This window comes from Carassius carassius, chromosome 35, assembly GCF_963082965.1.
Source record: "Carassius carassius chromosome 35, fCarCar2.1, whole genome shotgun sequence".
Classification (NCBI taxonomy): domain Eukaryota; kingdom Metazoa; phylum Chordata; class Actinopteri; order Cypriniformes; family Cyprinidae; genus Carassius; species Carassius carassius.
This window is the reverse complement of record NC_081789.1, coordinates 21,472,902-21,492,947: the sequence shown is the minus strand read 5'-3', so window position 1 is coordinate 21,492,947 and position 20,046 is coordinate 21,472,902. Positions and strand designations below refer to the sequence as shown.

The 20,046-nt window shown below is 35.6% G+C and overlaps 1 protein-coding gene across 7 annotated transcripts; it reads right to left on the bottom strand.

The window, feature by feature from the left end:
- Positions 1–2,410: 2,410 nt before the first annotated feature.
- Positions 2,411–19,398, bottom strand: rnpc3 (RNA-binding region (RNP1, RRM) containing 3). 7 transcript variants are annotated; one of them, XR_009425609.1, is made up of 17 exons: positions 19,310–19,398; positions 18,189–18,348; positions 18,043–18,090; positions 17,840–17,949; positions 16,213–16,302; positions 10,272–10,383; positions 9,591–9,659; positions 9,232–9,374; positions 8,092–8,217; positions 7,806–7,960; positions 5,785–5,952; positions 5,331–5,425; positions 4,027–4,085; positions 3,723–3,855; positions 3,492–3,564; positions 3,012–3,058; positions 2,413–2,806 (listed from the first exon to the last, which is right to left on the bottom strand). XR_009425609.1 is itself a non-coding variant. In XM_059524942.1 (16 exons), exons 2-15 carry the CDS (start codon positions 18,342–18,344, stop codon positions 3,496–3,498), a joined length of 1,533 nt encoding a protein of 510 aa, XP_059380925.1. In that variant the 5' UTR covers positions 18,345–18,348; positions 19,310–19,398; the 3' UTR covers positions 2,936–3,058; positions 3,492–3,495. The 7 variants fall into 7 exon arrangements, 5 of the variants coding, with proteins under 5 accessions (XP_059380925.1, XP_059380922.1, XP_059380926.1 ...); XR_009425608.1 differs by having other exon boundaries at positions 2,411–2,806; positions 3,012–3,564; XM_059524942.1 differs by lacking the exon at positions 2,413–2,806 and having other exon boundaries at positions 2,936–3,058.
- Between the last annotated feature and the right edge of the window lie 648 nt (positions 19,399–20,046).

Here is a 20,046-nt window from a genome sequence, read left to right as displayed (position 1 = left end):
ACAGAGGAAAGCTCACAAAATTCCATGTGAGGAGTAAAACAAAGTTACATTGTGATGGGAAGTAGGTATATATTTATCGCATGGAACATGACAGCTGGTTTCCAGTTGGTCCAAACAGTTCACTGGTAGGTCAAGATGTTTTTTTGAAACATTCATGTTGGTCTTAGATTAGATGGTTAGATTATGGCGATTTGAGTATTTCATCAGTCATTTCTGTTTGCTGAACTGAACGTCAGCCAATCAGATTCAAGCATTCAGTGGCCCCGTGATATAATATATTTACGATATTGGTGATTTTATATACAAAACATATATGGATAAATATAAATGTTTTGTAGAATCTCATTCCTAGTATTTACTGTTAATGCGCTGATACTTACTGTTAATGTTATGATTAGAAGTCACCTTAATTTCGGTCTAAAGGTCAACAAATCCGCGGTTCGAGAAATATTGTCGTACTAAGAGGGGCAACTTTCATTTTACCTGTCGAGCTAAATGGTCACCAAAAATGGCTCACTCACGGATCATTTCAAGTTTGTCACAAGTTCATTTTGACTCGAAACTAAAATAGCGGCTCCGAGGCGGTATGTGCTTTAATGTACATTTTCACCAGGTGCTCCCATCCAGGAAACCGATTATGGGCGAACGATGCAGGTATTTTCGCTTTAACACTCCAATTAGCCAATCATAGTGAAGAAGAGAACCTGATAGGCGGGGAATATCATATTGACAGGGTAATCAGCCAGTCAATGCGATGATATTAACATGAGAGGCGGCATTATAGCAGTGACAGGTTATGAAAGCTCAGCTTGACCATGTAGTACCTCCTTCTGAATTGTAAAATGAATTCTAGAAACATGCAACTTCTATTTTTATTGGGCCGATAATGAAGAAATACTGCATCTTCAAGCGCCAATTCTGTTCAACAATATAGGCTATTGACCAGCTTCTATTTAGCTCTAGAATAACCCCCTGCCTTAGGGTAGTCCTGTCCTGTAGCAAAATTGGCCACCTAAACCCCCTAAGAATAGTAGATTAAAAACCAACACATATTAGTTAAAATAGAAATCACATTTTTATGAAAACACATTTTTGTGGGTGGACCCCCTCCCTTTGGACATGGGATAATGGTCCCAGTTGTCCTGCTCAAGTGATGTCCTGAATTAAATTCTTTTAAATACAGATTTCCTCATTAAAAATGCTCTCCTTGTAGGCTATTAGAGCTCCAAAGCCCTTTGATTCCCTCATTGCGTTCCCACTGTAAATAGGAAAGCACAGCAGTGTCCTTTGATGTGTCCTGGTAGGCAGTGTTGTGCTGTGGGCTCATGGTAATGAACCGATGTGGCTCCTGCAGGTGAAGATCTACACAGACGTTGTCATCAATCACACATGTGCGTCGGGCGGAGGGGAGAGGAGGCACTCGACCTGCGGCTCGTACTTCAATGCCACCCGTGAGGAGTTCCCATCTGTGAGATACTCTGCCACTGACTTCAATGATGACAAATGCACCAGCCGCCGTGGAAATATTGAGAATTACCAAGACATTTATCAGGAATAATTTCAAAAGTGATAAAAGGGCCCTTGTTGGGAATGCCATTGGACACAGCTGGAAACTGGAATTCTTTTTCTCATCTAGGCAAACCAATCAAGAGTATTTGAATATCAGATGGGCTTCGTATGACCTCCCACAATATTCTACACTCAACAGGTCAAAAGTTTGGACCAATTAAGATTCCTTGTGATGTTTTCGAAAGACCTTTTGCTCACCAAGGCTGCATTTAATTGATCAAAAATAAAGTGAAATCAATATAATTGTGGAATATCACTACAGTTTAAAATAACTGTTTTCTAATTTATTCCTGTAATGGCAAAAAATGAATATCAGCAGTCATTATTCCGGTATAAAGTGTCACATGATCCTTAAGAAATCATTCTAATATGCTGATTTGCTGCACATGTAAAATTTGTCCGCATTATAAATGTTGAAAACAGTTATAATAACAATAAAGAAAGAAATGTTAAAAATGTATTCATGGTTTTAATTCAACAAGGAAGCAATAAATTGATTTGAAGACATTCATAATGTCACAAAAGATTTCTATTTCAAATAAATGTTAAAGATTCCTCTGAACTTCCCATTCATCAACAGATAAAATTAGCTTTAAAATTAAAATGGAATCTAAATTGTAATATTTCACAATATTACTGTTTAATGTATATAAAAGCAGCCTTGGTGAAACGTTTTCATCCATTAATAAATCACTCCAAACTTTTGACCTGTGTGGTTTATGTTGAACCCTTAATCAGTTGATCTAGTACTTCCTTACAAAAAACAAACAAAAAAAACAAAAAAAAAACACACCGGGACAGTATTGGTTTCTTTGTGTGACCAAATTGTTCAAAGCATAGTAAAATCTCAAATCTCATTCATGCTTAATATACAGTGTCAAGACAGATCATGATTGAGCATCATGATTGATCATGAAAAGCAAAAGCATTTGGCGTCCCTGAAATCAAACCTGGCACAATGCGTCTTGAGATTCTTAGATCTCAGACTAAAGTACAGTGAACAAATAACAGCTAATCTTCGAGTCGGGCCAGCCCTGGTCACAGTCTTTCTTGTGTAGTGTTTGTGTTTGTCTGAGCTCTGCTGTATTGACAGCACCACCTGTTGCTGTGCTGCTGGAAGATGAGCTGGCTGACTGATAGCGACTTCTAAATTTATTCTCCTTCACATCAAAGGCACATGTTGTGCGTGCAGAACAATACTGGTACCATTAAACATCAGGATCCAACCTTTTGCAACCTTGAGCGCACATACAACCCAGATTAATAACAATATTGCAAAGGAATATATATATATATATATATAAACAATATTGTTATGAGAGGGTCTTGAAATCAGCTTCAGTTTCAATGAAGATCCAGATAAAAGTATTATTTACCTTTTATTTTTTTGTATTGCAAGACATATCAACAAAATCAAATATAATAATAAAAAAAAATATTACATCAATCAATGATGAACTCCTGTCCAACAGAGCTCAACAGCAGCGTTCTGCAATAAAATTGGAGGGAAAAATATTAATAACAAGCTTTATGCGTAATGTAACATAAAAAACATCGCTTGACATTTGGAAGAATTATATATATAATTTTTTTTTTTTTTTTACCAAAGCAAGCAATTTAAGAACTCTTTTAAAGGATATTTTAAAGGATATGAAGCAAAGATGGAGCTCCTGTAGGCTCATGATTGTACATCAACATCATCTTAAACAAATAGAAATGTTGGGTTAAAATGTATCTTGACACAAAAAAAATCAAAAATAAAATAAAAATTAATCTTCAAGCTTCAAGATCAAGAGGCTATCCAAACCAGTTATAATAATTTATAGTAAAAAATAATCAGTACATTGGTCTCCCACCCACTTCAACAGACAGCTATAAAAAATATATACATAAATACAAAAACTGTTGGCCTTTTCACCCACCAGTTCAGTGTTTTTTCCCTCCTTTCTTTGGGTCAGCAGATTCCTGTTTAGGTTTTGCAGATCGGGCAAATAGCTGGAGTTTAAGTTAAGGCGTGATTTTGTTTGACAGTAAAACATTTGTAAGAATAAATCCTAGGTATAGCAAGCAAAAACACTGTTTTTGTTGGAGAAAGAAAGACAAAACATTCTGTCAGAAATGTAATGCTAAAACGACTGAAAAACAAAGGATACCACCACAAGAGGTTTGTCGCTGAGAACATATCCATTGGTTTCCTTTAAGGCCTTCACTGCGCTTCTCTCGCTGGGGAGCCCGATGAAGGCCTGACCTTTCATCCTCCCCTCTTTTAACAAAACAATATCAAACCTGACGGGAACAAACACACTTTATACATCAGCTCATGTTCATGAAGAACTCACCTTTATTCACCACTCCTGAGAAAAATAGGAGAGGTGTTTTCTTTTCATTGGCTTTGATTGTGATTTGCGGAGTTGAGGCCCCAGACAAGGGCCTGAGGCATGAGACAGTGGTGCTTACATGTTTCTCTCCTCCTCTGAGGAGATGTCGATATACCGGCCGTAGATGAACTTCAGATCCTACAGAAAAGATTGAGCTGGGTTATGTAGCTGGTAATAAAGTGGGAATTGAGAGCTCTCAGGCTGTTCTAGACCACACACTGAAGCAAATGTTATACAATCTTAAGAATGTGATATATGTAGAATACAAACGTATATAGTATATTTGAAGTATACTGTAAAAAACAAGTAATAAAGGGTAACTAGTACCTAATGATAAAGGCTGATATTTCTACAGCTTGAAATTAATTCATGCCCACTTTGCCAATTAACGAAACTGGTTATTATTTATTGATGCATTAATAAATTATCTGTTTATCCAAAAATTGGTCAGTCCAAGAACATAAATGTATAAAACATATGTTTAAAAAAATAATAAAAAATCATTATAAATTATCCAGTCATAAAATATAATACATTATCCAGTTATCAAAAGGTCTTAATCATAAAAATTGTTCAAGTCCAAGAAAATCAACATATAAAACATGTTTAAAACAAATTATAAAAAATTATAAATGATCCAGTTATCAAAAGTTCTGAATTTACAAACGTAACAGACCTTTTGATAACTGGATAATTTATAATTGTTTTATTTATTATAATTTGTTACACACACACACACACACACACACACACACACATATATATATATATATACTTTAATATTTATCCATAAATTAATAAATCAACTTATTCAAAATATTATATCAAAATATTACATTAAAATCAATAAAATATCAAAATGATATATTATTTCCAAAGCAAGTAATTTAATCCATAAATTATCCAGATATTCAAAGGTCTTAATCATAAAAAAAAAAAAAAAAAAAAAATATATATGTATTTAACTTTTTTCAAAAACAAATAATTATCTAAAAATTCTGTTATCCAATAACTGTTCAGTCCAACTCATTCAATTATATTAAAAAATAAATAAAAGAAAATAGCAATGCAAGACAAAAACATTTTTTTCCCATAAAGTTATTATCAAGTTAAACAGTAATTTTCTGTTCTATTTCATCCATTGAATAAATGAATGAATAAATAAATAAATAAATAAATAAATGTAAAAATAAATAAATTATATTTAGTCTTAATGATATTTAGTTTAAATATTTAATTTTAATATTTAACTATCTAGCAGACACATACTGGTTATAAAATAACTGTCTAGTCAAATGTATCCATTTAATAAATAAATAATATTGAGCATTTGACTATTTAGTTTAGTTTTGTTAGTTTTTTGTCGGTAGAGCAGACACTTACTTTTTCTTCAACTTGCCTTGCAACATTTTTAACATAAAGTCTGCAGGTTGGCTCTCCAGGTTCATAATTTTTAAACACAGACATTTTTTTCATCTCTGTAAAATTAAGAGACATTAAAAATATATATGTATTAATACAGCAGACGCACACAATCATTTGAATAGTAAATCTGAGAGATAAAGCTTTCAAACATACATTTAGGAATGACTGACTGACTGACATAAAATAAACACATTGAGCAATCACATGCAAACATCTGAAACATGTAAACAGTCATATGACAACAGCCTGGTGTGCTCCATATCAAATATTAATTTCCTCTTTAAAGATCGGCTGCATGTTTCTTGCAAACACTCCAAGGCAAATTCTCTGCTAGAGCTTCTCAATTCTATTTGATGTTCAGTGTACTAAAAAGAACAAGAGTGTATGTGTGCACAATCTGAGAGTGTTTCACCGTCTCTGGAGAGTCTCCCTCTCTCTAGCTCTCTCCTAGAGATGAACTCCGTGGGGATGTCCTCATCTTCCTCCCTCTCTTCCTCGAGTCTGGGGACCTGAGCGCTTGGGTAGATTTTCCCAAACCCTTCTGCAGTGTCCTGAACGGAAACCTCCAACTCTGCCGTGTCTAGGAATAAGTTTTCATAAACATAATTAGAGCATGCTTTGAACTGTCACAGTGCTCAATTTCAATCTGTCGGAGACAGGCGGCCTGTTGCAAATTTCAACAATGACAAGTAAACAGCGGCACTGAAGTCTTGTGTGAACACGCATCAAAATGACAAGCCATGACTATTCAAACTGAAAACAAAAATGCCTTTTTTTTTCCCTTGTCGTGCACGAAATGATTCCTGTAATCAATAACAAAAGGCACGTAAAAACAGCGTGAACGGAAAATCCACGCTAGAGGAAAAAGAAACAGGTGAGTGTATTAATCTCTGAGGGTGACACTGGTGTGTTTGCGTGGGGTCACGCTCTGTGGGGTTTTCTTTCAGGTTCTTTCATAGCACAGTTGGAGATGTCACCTGGCAGTTGGCAGTAAGCCGTAAGCAAACGCATATGAGGAATTACGGGAATCAGCGAGGCTACACAAATCCTCTGGAAACTTGTCTGACAGATCTAGTGCCTAATGTGTACTAGAGCAAGAAGTGCTGATAAGTTTCCCTCAGAGAGGTGGATTCCTTTGACGTTTCTCGTCATTTAAACATTGTTTATTATCAGTTAATGCGAAATAACTACCATCCCTGTGCTTGTTTCTTTTTTAAACAGGTTAGGAAAGCTGTTTGTCTTTGACTTTGAAAGGTTTACCATCTAGGTCTTAGGTCAACAAACAGAAAGATGAGGTAAACAAAAGGCTGTGGATCTTAATTTGACCGCAGAGGCCTTTTTTTTCTGCATTAAATAATTGCTTTGACATGCCTGCACACTGTAAAGAATTATTGTAATTTTAATGGTAAAAGCCTGTTAATTGGCTAACAGCAAGTTCCCTTACTTTAAAAAGTAGGGCTATCAAATTGATCAATCGTGATTAATCACATCCAAAATAAAAGTGTGTACACACACACACATATATAAATATATATACACACACATATACATATATAGATTACATTTATTTTTTAAATATATACATTTGTGTGTGTACTTTAAAAACATTGTATATATTTCTTAAATGTATACATTTCTGTGTGTACTTATACATAAATATAAATACATTATGTAAACACATACTTTTATTTTGAATGCGATTAATTGCGAGTTTCTGGAAATGAAAACGAAGTCTTCTTACAATTTACACTGAAAAACGGTAAATTGACATTCCCAGAATTTTTTTTGAGTAAAATTTTACATTTGATGCTTTTTCATTAAAATCACTGTTTCTTCTTCGTAAGGCAAAATCGTATTACATTATGATTATGTATTGACCTCAGCCACTTGTGATGATTTCTGATTGTGCATGCAGCTTATTCACTACCTGTATTTTTGTTGGTTGTTGGTATATTATAAATAGACAAGTAGATTATAGAATGGTATATTAACATCATATCAATTTCTACAGGTTTTCACTATAAATGTAATTTAAATCCGTAAAACCTAAAATGTCGCTACTGTATTTTTTTTATGGTAAATATCTGGCAAACACATCCTCCCTTTTTCAATTTGACATTTTTAACAGTGCACTGAAAAGTTTTGTGTGTGTTTGTTTTAGTTTGCTCATTCCGTCATTACTGATTCCTAAATAAAGTTTCATGGTTATCCTGACGCAGGGGAGGGTCTCAACGCCTCATGGCGAGAGCAGCTCGACTGACAGCCCGATACATTAAATCTTCTCTCCAGCTGAGTCACTATTCTCAGGGCTAATTGCTGTGTTAATTGAGCAGGTCCACTCAGGATGGATGGCTGAACCCTGGGCGCTTTCAGAGATGCAGGCGGACAGATAAATGGATGATGTGGAAGGAGGCGGGGGATGTGAAGCCTTACCTTCGTTCGCATCTGTGAATTGTGGTTCCTGATTCTGTCTGGGACCCTCGAGGATGGTGGACACCTCAGCCGATATATGGAACTCAATCTTTTTCTGTCCAAGCGTCTGAGGTTGCTCGAACACGTCTGATGGCTGCAGGGCTGGGCCTGAGGGGCTGAGAGATACAACACTGAGCGATCTTTTTATGTACTGCTGACGGTGGTCTTTTGAAACTAAAAGGTGCTGTTTTGTTTTACTTAATGATAAAGAAGCTTCTGGTTGAGTGAAATGCAGCTGAGAGTTTACCCGTGGGAATGTGGTTTGGGAATAAACAGGAGGTCTTTTAGTTTGGGTTTCTTTCTCTTGGAAGAAGTCTTTGTTCTCAACGGTCTTTTGCATGGCTGGTTAACGAGGCCCATCAGTCTGATCATCCTTTGTGGAACACAGAGAGAAGAAGTGAGAAGCTATTATGGCTTTTGAACACAAGGCAAAAGACGGCAACAAAACAAACAAACTGAACACTTTGCAGCTTTCAGCTGCTGCCATTCCGGAGGCCGACAATCTGTCAATGAGAAAACGTGCCAACGCTGGTGATACATAGTCAAAAATACTACCAGTTATTTTTAGATATTGGACCAGAAAATGCATTTACGATTTAGTCAAGTGGCAGACACAAAAATGGTTAATAATAATCTATCTGAATGAGAAATGTCCCTGTAGAGTGAGAATGTATTTATTCATCGATGTTGGTTCATATTAGAGATACTATAATTGCCTATGCTCATTTCTCTTATATTTTACATACGGATTACATAATTGTCTAACAACCACTTATTATACTTTTTTAAGAACACTAATAATTCAAGAACACTGTTAAATGTAATCTTTAGCAATATTTTATAATGTTGAATAATCTTAAACTCACAAGCATTTAAGGCTTTTTAATTGACTATTTAATGGTTATTCATCATAATATGAAAAATTATCGGCTGTACTATACATTCATTAAAAAATTCTCACTGTTTGGTGTTTAAAAATATGTCAATGGTTAAGTTATACATTTTGTAATGGGATAGTTATACTACCCTAAAAAAAAATTATGGTTGGTAGACTCGTATGCCCACCAAGGCTTTGATACAAATACAATAAAACCAGTGATAATGTAAAAAATATTACAGTTATAAATACCTGATTTATTTTTAAATATATTTTAAAATGTAATATATTCCTGTGATAAAAAACTGAATTTTCAGTCTTCACCGTCACATTATCCTTCAGAAATCAATCTTATTTGCTGATTTGATGCTCAAAAATCATTTCTTATTATTATACCTGTTTTTAAAACAGTTGTAAACACAACAACTTGCTGCCTAATACTAGTTACCTAACAACGTCAAACTACTTCAACAGTTTGTAGACAAAACAGAAAGGTGGAAAACCAGCTACCTCTCCTTGTCCTCCTCATCTCCACTTTCGTACTCAGATTCTTCTTCACTGCCGGACGCCCCCTCCTTGTGCTCCGGGAGAGGAGGGTTCTCTGGGGGGAAGGGTGGGGGCATGGGCGGCATTGGGCCTGGAGGCATCTCAAACTGAAACGGTGCGGATGAGTGGGTTACACCATCTCAAGCTCCTCAGTATTAGCAGAGCACTTACATTGATGGGGTTCAGCAGAAAGCAAAGCATCGGGGATGAGTTTTAATTCAAGCGATGCGCCAAGATGTGACTCATATTATACATTCGTCATCATGCTGCCCTGATTGTTTGAGTTAAGATAAACATTGCAAAAGTGCATAATACCAACTCACCATTGGCGGAGGAGCCGTCACTGGTCCAAACGGGCAGGGAAGGTTCATCTTATTCATCAGGTGAAGAACCTGTGGAGGAACATGTTCACCTGATGAAGAAAAGAGTGTGTGTGTTGTTTCCAAACACCTGGTACTGAGTATTTCTTGGACACAAACATTAATCGTGACCCTGGCTCCATATGTATCCCAGATTGCTGTGTGGGGAACATATTTAGGCTCTGAAAGGAAGCTCTGAGCAACAGATTTAATGTGTTTAAAGCGCCAGCCTGTTTCTCAGAAATCTAGCACCACCAAAAGGCAGCCTGGGAAATTATAACATCTCCCTGGTTATACAATATGTTGCGGTGTAGCTTTAGGGGAAAATGTTAAATATATCACTCATCCCTCCCACATGAGCACGATATTAATACCATCAGAATAATTCCATGCAAATATTGTGGTATGGTGTTTTAGAGACTGGACTTGATTTGGAAAAAAAATAACACATTAGTGCCAGTCTGAGAAAGCTGAACATTTTTTTTTTTACCTGATTTGAACTAAAAACTGGAAAATAGGAGACAGATACTGATACGCAAGAGGTAAGCCTACAGATGTGCGTGGTTACACATTCCCAACACGAACTGATAAATAAAACAACAAAAAAAGATAAGGGGGAAAAAAATCTTTGTAGCCTCTACTCACTTGAACGTAGAACTTGGGCACGCTCAGAAGAGTGTGTGTAATGTTTGTCAAAATTCCACTTGAAGGAGGAGGGTATAAATATTTCAGCGTTGGATTTGTCTGAAATTTCAACCTGCGGGAGGAAAGAAAAATGAAATATTGCCAGTCGTTAGCCTCGGAGAGGAGACAGGGAAACATTTCCAGAAATGCTACCCGTGACAAAATGCATGCACATAATGGTGAAGCATAAATATAAGACCGAGGTACAAACATTTGGCTGTGTTTCATAAATGCAAAACACGCCGGCGTTTGGGGACGGGAGAGCAGCTACTCTTCTTCAGTAGTTCACTCTACACCACAAAAAGTAGCTAACATTATATATTTAAGTATTTTTAATTATAAAAATAAAAAAGCAGTATATAACTTGTACAAAACTGCAACACATAAATATACACACAGTTAATAAAACAGACAATCTAACCAGTTATAAATGACAATTTTTAAATAATATGAAGAATATGACATTTTTCAATACAGAAAATTTCCAAACAGAGAAAACTACTAAGTTAGTTGTTTATATTACTTGTTACTTGAAAAACTATCGGTTAGTACCACTGCCACTTATAATTAACTACTCAAAACTGGATATCACTATTGTGACGAGTGGGGCGGGGCCGAGGGACATGGGAGCGTGGCCGGTGGAGTGATTGGAGATGAGCTACACCTGTTCGACCCGCCGGTCTCGAGGCCCACGGAGGAGATGGAAGGATATAAAACTGGAGCGACGACAGTGAAGGACGAGAGAGGACCAGGCCTGGGCTTTTAGTTGTGTTTTGGTTTTATTTGAGCGCACCAGTCGTCCGTGAGGGGCTGGTGCGCCGTTTTGTGTTTATTTTGTATTATTAAAATGTGATTTGATTGTCCGCCGGTTCCCGCCTCCTTCTTCCGGATGAATACAAAGGTTTTATTCATTACAGTGGTGCCGAAGCCCGGGAGAAGGAGGGACGCGCTGCTGAAGATCCCTCGCCGCTGTGGTGAATCCGCGGTGCCAACGAGCTGGCGAGGAGTGTGCCGCCATGGACGCTCGAGGCGGTGGACTGGAGCGAGTTGCCGGGGACGGACGAGCTCGCTGCCGACCGCCCGCTATCTGGAGGGGCGGCTGCCGTCCGTGAGGGAGCGGAGGAGTCGGCGCCGTTCGCCAGGTGGCCGGAGGCCTGCTGCCATCCGCCGGAACGGGGAGGAGCAGGGAACGGGGGACTCCTGCCGGCTGCCCAAAACCGGAGGACCCGTCGCCGTCCACCGGGCGGCGGAGGAGTGTCGTGCCGTCCGCCGAGGGCCGTCCAGTGCCACCGCCAGGCACCGCGGAGGAGATCACCCAGCTGGTGGAGGGCCGAACAGCGGTGCGTCTGGGAACCGAATTTTTTTTTTTTTTTTTTTTTTCCTCTCTCCCCTCTCTCGTCTCTGTCGCTCCTCCTTCCATCTCCTTTTCTCTCGCCTCGCCTGTCCTACCCCCAGGTTCCCGCAGGTCCCCGTGAGCGGTCCCCCCCGGAGGGAGGGGGGGGGGGGGGAGTAGAGCGCAGTCTCGGGAGTACCCCCCGGCCTGCGAGGGGCGATGGGGGTATGTGACGAGTGGGGCGGGGCCGAGGGACATGGGAGCGAGGCCGGTGGAGTGATTGGAGATGAGCTTCACCTGTTCGACCCACCGGTCTCGAGGCCCACGGAGGAGATGGAAGGATATAAAACTGGAGCGACGACAGTGAAGGACGAGAGAGGACCAGGCCTGGGCTTTTAGTTGTGTTTTGGTTTTATTTGAGCGCACCAGTCGTCCGTGAGGGGCTGGTGCGCCGTTTTGTGTTTATTTTGTATTATTAAAATGTGATTTGATTGTCCGCCGGTTCCCGCCTCCTTCTTCCGGATGAATACAAAGGTTTTATTCATTACAACTATAGTCATTTATTCAGGGCATGTTATATATAAAATACTCAATGTTTTTTGCTGGTTATGCGCTTTTTTACAACAATGTGCTTTTAATATTTCATAAAGTTTCATAAAGGCATCATTAGACTAGTTTAGTGAGGCTTTGCTAGTATGACAACAATAAGACATACTTTAGGAAGATTTTAATAATAATTTTAATAATAATTGTTAAAATATAATAACTCATTTAATCATAATAATTATAAAAATACCAATGAGACTTTAAGTGTCTCTCATTAGTTATAAAAGTACATTAAAGGTCCCATGACATGGATTATTTCCTTTTCTTTAAATGCTTTTTACTGGTTCCTTAGGTGTACTTATATTGTTAGTATGATTTTTACATTTAAAATTTAGAAATAAAAAGCTTTTTTTTTTTAAAGGATATTAGCCCTCTGGCTTGGATGCTCTGTTTGAAGGGGCGTGTCTGCTGTGAGACTCAGAGTAAACGACAACTGTTGTGATTGGCTGACATCTTTGCATTTGAAATGCGTATTACATGTGGACCCCTCTCAAATAAATATATATATATATATATACTACAGCTGTCGAGATTAACGAATCGTGGATTTGTTGATTATATAATTATTTTTTTCGATCTTTTCCCATCACATGAAAGACTGCAGTGATGAGCAGCATTGAGTAGACAGAGTCTGTTTATCGCGTGAATGCAGTGATCTCGTCATTATTGCAACACGTTTTCTCTCACAAAATGCTTTCACCACAACTAACAGCAAACACATGAATACAGTAAGAGCTGTGTTGTGCAGCATAACAGTGTCATTCATTGTAACGGCAGTTTAGACAAGTGTGCAGATATACTCGCGATGTGTGAGAGCTCCGAAAAAATAAAGGGAGCATTCTTTGATCGCTCTCTGTAGATAAATCACAATTTAAATAACAGATTTGTTTCATGCTACTAAGAGAAACAACGTGAAGTTGATCGTTTAGTCACTGGCTTGATTCACTGATGCATAAACAGTATTAAATGATTTAGAAAGAAAGTCTGTGTGAACTTGAATGATTAACTACACATCAGAAATCACTGATCACAGATCAGGCATTAATGAACACTGTTACTCACTGTTTGTGGCGGTGCTGTCGAATCCATATCATAAAAGTCTGTTTGTAACGCCTGTGCTGACATTGCGACTGAATTATATGTAAATATTTGGGCGGGCAAAGCAGAGAAAGGGGAGGTAACATTTCTCTTTACAACGTCACAAAGAGGAGATTCCAGATCAGCCCGGTTGAGCTTCCATTTTCTCAAAGGCAGAGAAAGATAGCAAAATCTCGATTTACACCGATCAAAATTTTTTGAAACTTGGGGACCACATACATGCTAGGGGAAGTCATATTAATGTTAAAAAACCTCAAAATTTTCATGTCATAGGACCTTTAATTTATCTAAAATATAAAGTAAAAAATTTATTATATACAGTACAGACCAAAAGTTTGGAAACATTACTATTTTTAATGTTTCATCAAGCCTGCATTTATTTGATCAAAAATACAGAAAAAACATTAATATTGTGAAATATTATTACAACTTAAAATAATAGTTTTCTATTTGAATATACTTTAAAAAAAAATAATTTATTCCTGTGATGCAAAGCTGAATTTTCAGCATCATTACTCCAGCCTTCAGTGTCACATGTAACATCCAGTCTATCACATGATCATTTAGAAATCATTCTAATATTCTGATTTATTATGAGTGTTGAAACAGTTCTGCTGTCTAATATATTTGATGAATAAAAGAACTGCATTTATTCAAAAAAAAAGAAAAAAAATCTAATAATATATATTCTAATAATATATTTTCTTTACTATCACTTTATCAATTAAACACATCCTTGCTGAATAAAAGTATTGATTTTATTTAAAATAAAAAAGAAAGAAAAAAAATTACTGACCCCAAATTACTGACCAGTAGTGTATATTGTTATTACAAAATATTTATATTTTAAAAACATAGCTTCTTTATATATATATATATATATATATATATATATATATATATATATATATATATATATATATATATATATATATATAAACATAGTTAAAAAAGGAACTTTAAAAGTGGTCTTTGTATATATATATATATATATATATATACACACACACAAACACACACTCATATATATATATATATACACAATACAGACCAAAAGTTTGGAAACATTACTATCTTTAATGTTTTTGAAAGAAGTTTCTTCTGCTCATCAAGCCTGCATTTATTTGATCAAAAATACAGAAAAAAAATTAATATTGTGATATATTATTACAATTTAAAATAAATGTTTTTAAATTTATTATACTTTAAATCATCATTTATTTCTGTGATGCAAAGCTGAATTTTTAGGATCATTATCACACGATCCTTTAGAAATCATTCTAATATGATGATTCATTATCAAAGTTGGAAACAGTTCTGCTGCTTAATATTTTTTCAGAACATGTGATACTTTTTTAGGATACTTTGATGAATAAAAAGTAAAAAAATGTTTTTAAAATATAAATATTTTGTAATAACAATATACACTACTGGTCAGTAATTTGGGGTCAGTAATTTTTTTCTTTATTCTTTTTAAATAAAATCAATGCTTTTATTCAGCAAGGATGTGTTAAATTGATAAAAAGTGATAGTAAAGAAAATATATTATTAGAATTTATATTACTAGATTTTTTTTTTTTTTTTTGAATAAATGCAGTTCTTTTTAACCTTTTATTCATCAAATATATTAGACAGCAGAACTGTTTCAACACTCATAATAAATCAGAATATTAGAATGATTTCTAAATGATCATATGATAGACTGGATGTTACATGTGACACTGAAGGCTGGAGTAATGATGCTGAAAATTCAACTTTGCATCACAGGAATAAATTATTTTTTTTTAAAGTATATTCAAGTAGAAAACTATTATTTTAAGTTGTAATACTATTTCACAATATTACTGTTTCTTCTGTATTTTTGATCAAGTAAATGCAGGCTTGATGAGCAAAAGAAACTTCTTTCAAAAACATTAAAAATAGTAATGTTTCCAAACTTTTGGTATGTACTGTATATATATATATATATATATATATATATATATATATATATATATATATATATATATATATATATATATATATATATATATATATATATATATATATACATACATATATTTGTGTATATATAAGTGTGTGCGTGTATACACACACACATATATATGTGTGTGTGTGTGTGTGTGTGTGTGTGTGTATATATATATATATATATATATATATACTGTATACACACACACACACATATATATAAATATGGCTATATAAAAGGTACATGCTACCCACAACTCCCTACTTCAAGGTCCAGCTTATGCATTTTATGCTTCTTATGTTGCATGGGCTACTCTTGCAAATCAAATGCTTTGAATGTCAAGAAACTCTTTCAAGTTGAATCTGATTGCGTATTCTGTCATCGAAATGGTCTGAACCTCATTCGGAGCATCACACCACTGAAAAACATGCTTATCAGGCGACCCCGCTCTGTGCATGAGCAGCTCTAGCAGAATTAAATAAATAAAAATCTGTCACAGCTCCGCTCGTTAAGTGAAGGTGAGGTGCGGGCTCCTCGTGCAAAATTATATCTTAGCCCACGGTCTCTTTATCAAAGGCCACCTGGTGCCACCACATGGCAAGAGCAGACGGGCTGTCAATGCAGAACAGACACTCTTGAGACATGGGCCTGTAATTGGACATGAGACGGATGGTGACAGCAACTCGCCAACTACCTTCCTCTCTCCATTTATCTCTGTTCGCTGTGGGCACTTCCTACAGGGTTACCAGGACCTGAACTACTGACACCAGGTGCGGAATGTCAACCGAGAGCAAATCTCCAGTGACATCATAAAGCACAGTGACACAGTGAGATGGCGCATGCAGAGGAAGTCAATGTGCTGATCAAAAACACAGATGCATGTGCACACCTACCCCAGACTGGGAGCAATGCTGTTGTCCACCAGAGGAACATTGTTTTGTTGTTTTTCTTTCTTCCCCTTCTCAGACTGAGCACCAACACCACTGAAACAGAAGGAAAGACTGTTAATAGTCAGAAGAGCCCTAGGAACTCTCTTAAAGGCATTATAATGAATGCATAATACATTATAAAAAACCTTATAATATGTTATATCAATTCATGAACAATCATAACAACAATTATAATACATCATATTTATGTATTTCCGGTTATAAGTTTAAGAGTATGATTATTAATAAACACAATGAACACCATATTAAATCTACTTCATTTACAGCATAATGGACTGTATCATATCTTGACATTATTTAAGATCTGCTGCACAGTATCTTACTACAGCTTGAGAGTGGTTAGATGTTGAGTGTTATTTGAATGTTTCCTGTGGAGCTAATGTTAATTCATTGAGCTTAATACTCCAACTGAAAAAAATGCAATGTTTTATATGGTTATATTTTATTTTGATGGTCCCCTTAATCAATCGACTTTAAGAAACTTTGCAACTGAATGCCAACTAACTCTCATTAGAGTATTAGTTGTTAGTAAGGTCAAGAATGGTAGAATCTAGTAGTGGATGCAACGTTCATCGTGTTATAAATCATCATACTCTTAAAAGCTATAACCAGAAATAAGTAATTATATTAAACCTGTTCTTATGAATATTCATGAGACGATACAACATATTATAAGGTTTTTTATAATGCATTTTGCATTCATTATAAAGCCTTAAGAATACCCTTATCATGTATTATAAATACGGGCTTCATAGAAAGTGTTACCAAATCTTCACATTATCTCAAATGATGTACTGTTTAATTTGATTGTGTGTTGGAAACTATGTTTTTAACCTTTTGGAATAAAACAGGTACTTTGTCTAAAGCTCAGTATTTAATACATCCCCAGATACACAATTAAAAACAATATTTTCACACTATTTTGCATAATTTTACAAAATTAAAGCTTTATTATACTGTTCATAGCTGTAAATAAATACAAAACTCCTGGAGCACTTTTTCTTTAAAATAAAAATGTAATGTTTCTTACAGTTTTTGTAATTAATTGAAAAATTTACTAGCAATTCTGAGTGAGAATTGATTCTACACTAGATTATTTTAGTGTAAAAAAATGACACACAACAGAACTGTGTTGTTTACAACTAATAGTTACACATTGCCTGTTTTTCATTACATATCACAAGTCTCATATTTTATCTCAAATAAACTGACAATCTTGCCACCATGGAATAAAAGTAACCAAACTTTTAATATAATTTTATCAGCAGCAAATTTTCTTTGTCATGATGAAACTTACATATATTTTTGTAAACAATGTTTTACAATGAAAAAAATAATAATAAGCTAATTAGTAAATAAATACAAATCCAAGACAGTTTAATGTGAATATCACATAACAAAATGAAATATATTACATCAATCACTGTAACATGTGCCCATAATTGAAGAAACACTCTTAAACACAGTTCTGATAAAATATAAAAATAGACAGTTTGTCGACAGAGACACATCTAGACTGCTTACTTGTGGGGGGGGGGGGGGGCATTATTATAGATATTTTTCCATTTACCTCTTAGACACTGGTGGGTCTTTCAAAACAGTGACATGGTCTTGATCTTTCGCAAACTCAACCACTAGTGTGTGACCAAGGATTCTCAGCTGATGAAGTCTGTTCAATGCCTGTGGGTGGAAAGAAACAATTGGGTTTACTAGCTAGCATATGTCGAAACCAACTCTTAAACCACAAGAGGAGCATGTGTATTTTAGTTTTACCTTAGAGGCTGAGGTCTCACTGCTAAAGGTTGCAAATGCCATATGTTTCTGCAGATGACAACACAATTAGGTCAGCTGCATTTATTCACTCCATCATTTACCCATAGCAATTTGCAGCTTCCATACTCAAAAATCTCGCAACTTACTAGCGGTCCCTTCTCTGACAACACTCTGACAGACGAGGCACCAAAATATTTCAGGAGATCCTCTTTTTCATCTCTGGTGAGTTCTCTGGGCAGATGTCGTACGATGAGGGTTTTGCTTTTCTTCGTTTGAACGTCGGCCTCGCCTGCCTCTGCCATGATTCTAAAAAAGACAAACAATTCAATCGATCAGTAACTCATCTATTCTATTCTCATCAAATAACACGTGAAACCTTAAGATGAGCAGAGGTTAAAAAAGCCAGTTTGTTCCCAAATTAGGGACTTGCTGCATTATTAAATAAAATTTACAAGGTAAACGTTCATTCTGAATTCTTGTCAACAGCTTTCCTTTATATTGCACACCAAATTAATGTTTTAATGTCAATACAAATGCTGTAATGTGCATAATAAATGTAACCAATTTTATATGTTCCCAATATCAAAATAATGTAAAATTGGATATCTTACCATTACGATGTAAAATAATAAATTATCATTATTTTGCATTACAGTGATAAAAGTATTGATTTGTTTCTGCATTAATGACAACTTGTCGATAACACGACGGAATTCAAGGAGTTTCGTAAAATTCACCTAAGTAGTTATTACACTCATGAATACTTTTTTGTTGTAAAAAAAACTGTTAATGCATTCTAGTCATTTTCCGTGATATAACAGAGTATAATGTTTCATGAAGTTATTAATTAAAACTGCTGCGCATCTATCCGGAACTGAATTCAAGCATCTAGTGCTGCTCAGGGGAATGAATTCTAGAAAACACAGTAACGTTATCTGTTCAGACTAAAAAGGACTTATCAGCCCTTATATAACACATAAAGACACTTCGGGTTTGCAGGAGTATCAGGCTTAAAACTGTGTTAGTAAGTAAACAAGTTAAAAATTAGCAAATGCATTCGAAAGTTTAGAGGTTTTGTTCTGAAGTGAGCCTCACAAATTGTTAGCTTCAACAGCTCACAACAAAACTCGAGAGTTAAAATAAGTAGCTTAAAGGTTAAATAAAACAACAACGAGTAAAACATTGTGCTAGTAATGAAATGTAGACCACAGTATTAAGGATAATAACAGAGAGGTAAATGTTTATGAGAGATGTGAGACGCACGTACCCGGTTCAAATTCACGCTCTTCCGCATGAAGTTTGTGGGTGTGGCTAAAGAGGTCAAGGAACTCTGATACCTGATTGGTTGAACGTGGGTCATTCACGTCACTGATTGGTGCGCAATGCACATCAATCACAAACGGTCCAAATTCAGAAAACATTTTTTTTCCGGCCAGGAGATGGCACAGTTGTTCACAAAAATAATAATGATCAGCATTTTAGACATGTTTTTTTTTTTTTTTTTTTTTTTTAGCCAGTAAAGAGTCTTTTAACTTTAAACAAGTGTTCATCGACCTCAGGTTATATGAGCTGTTTTATTTATTTTTTAATAATTTTCTAAAAATGTTAGCACATCAAAAATAAATAAATTTACTATTTAAAAAAGAAGTAGTTGTAAATAATAATTACAGCTATACTTATTAATAATATAATGATACATATAAAACGTTGCCATGTATTATTTATTTATTCCCATTTTCTTTCTTAAAGTAATATAGTTAACCAAGTTAAATGGTTAAACTTGATGAATGTGTATTTGTGTCAGTGTGCTGACCTTTCTAAGTGTTAAGGTCTTGACTCTATTGGTTCTTCTCTGTATTGCTCGTAGTATGTGGAGATCAGACAAATGTGTGTACGGCTGGCATATGACCAAGCCAAATTATGGCCTCCCTTCCTCCTTCACAGTTTTACCACACTGCCCCTCAGTGTCCTGAGTCCCACCTATTCAGGATTTCTTTCCATGAC

Bases quoted from the DNA above. Each gene is read 5' to 3' on its own strand.
- rnpc3 (XM_059524939.1), bottom strand. From the start codon at position 18,344: ATGGCAGAGGCAGGCGAGGCCGACGTTCAAACGAAGAAAAGCAAAACC. The intron at 9,375-9,590 runs GTGAGTTGGTAT...GCACCGTTTCAG, and splicing joins TGACGGCTCCTCCGCCAATG to TTTGAGATGCCTCCAGGCCC. The intron at 3,856-4,026 runs GTAAGCACCACT...TGTTCCCGTCAG, and splicing joins TCAGAGGAGGAGAGAAACAT to GTTTGATATTGTTTTGTTAA.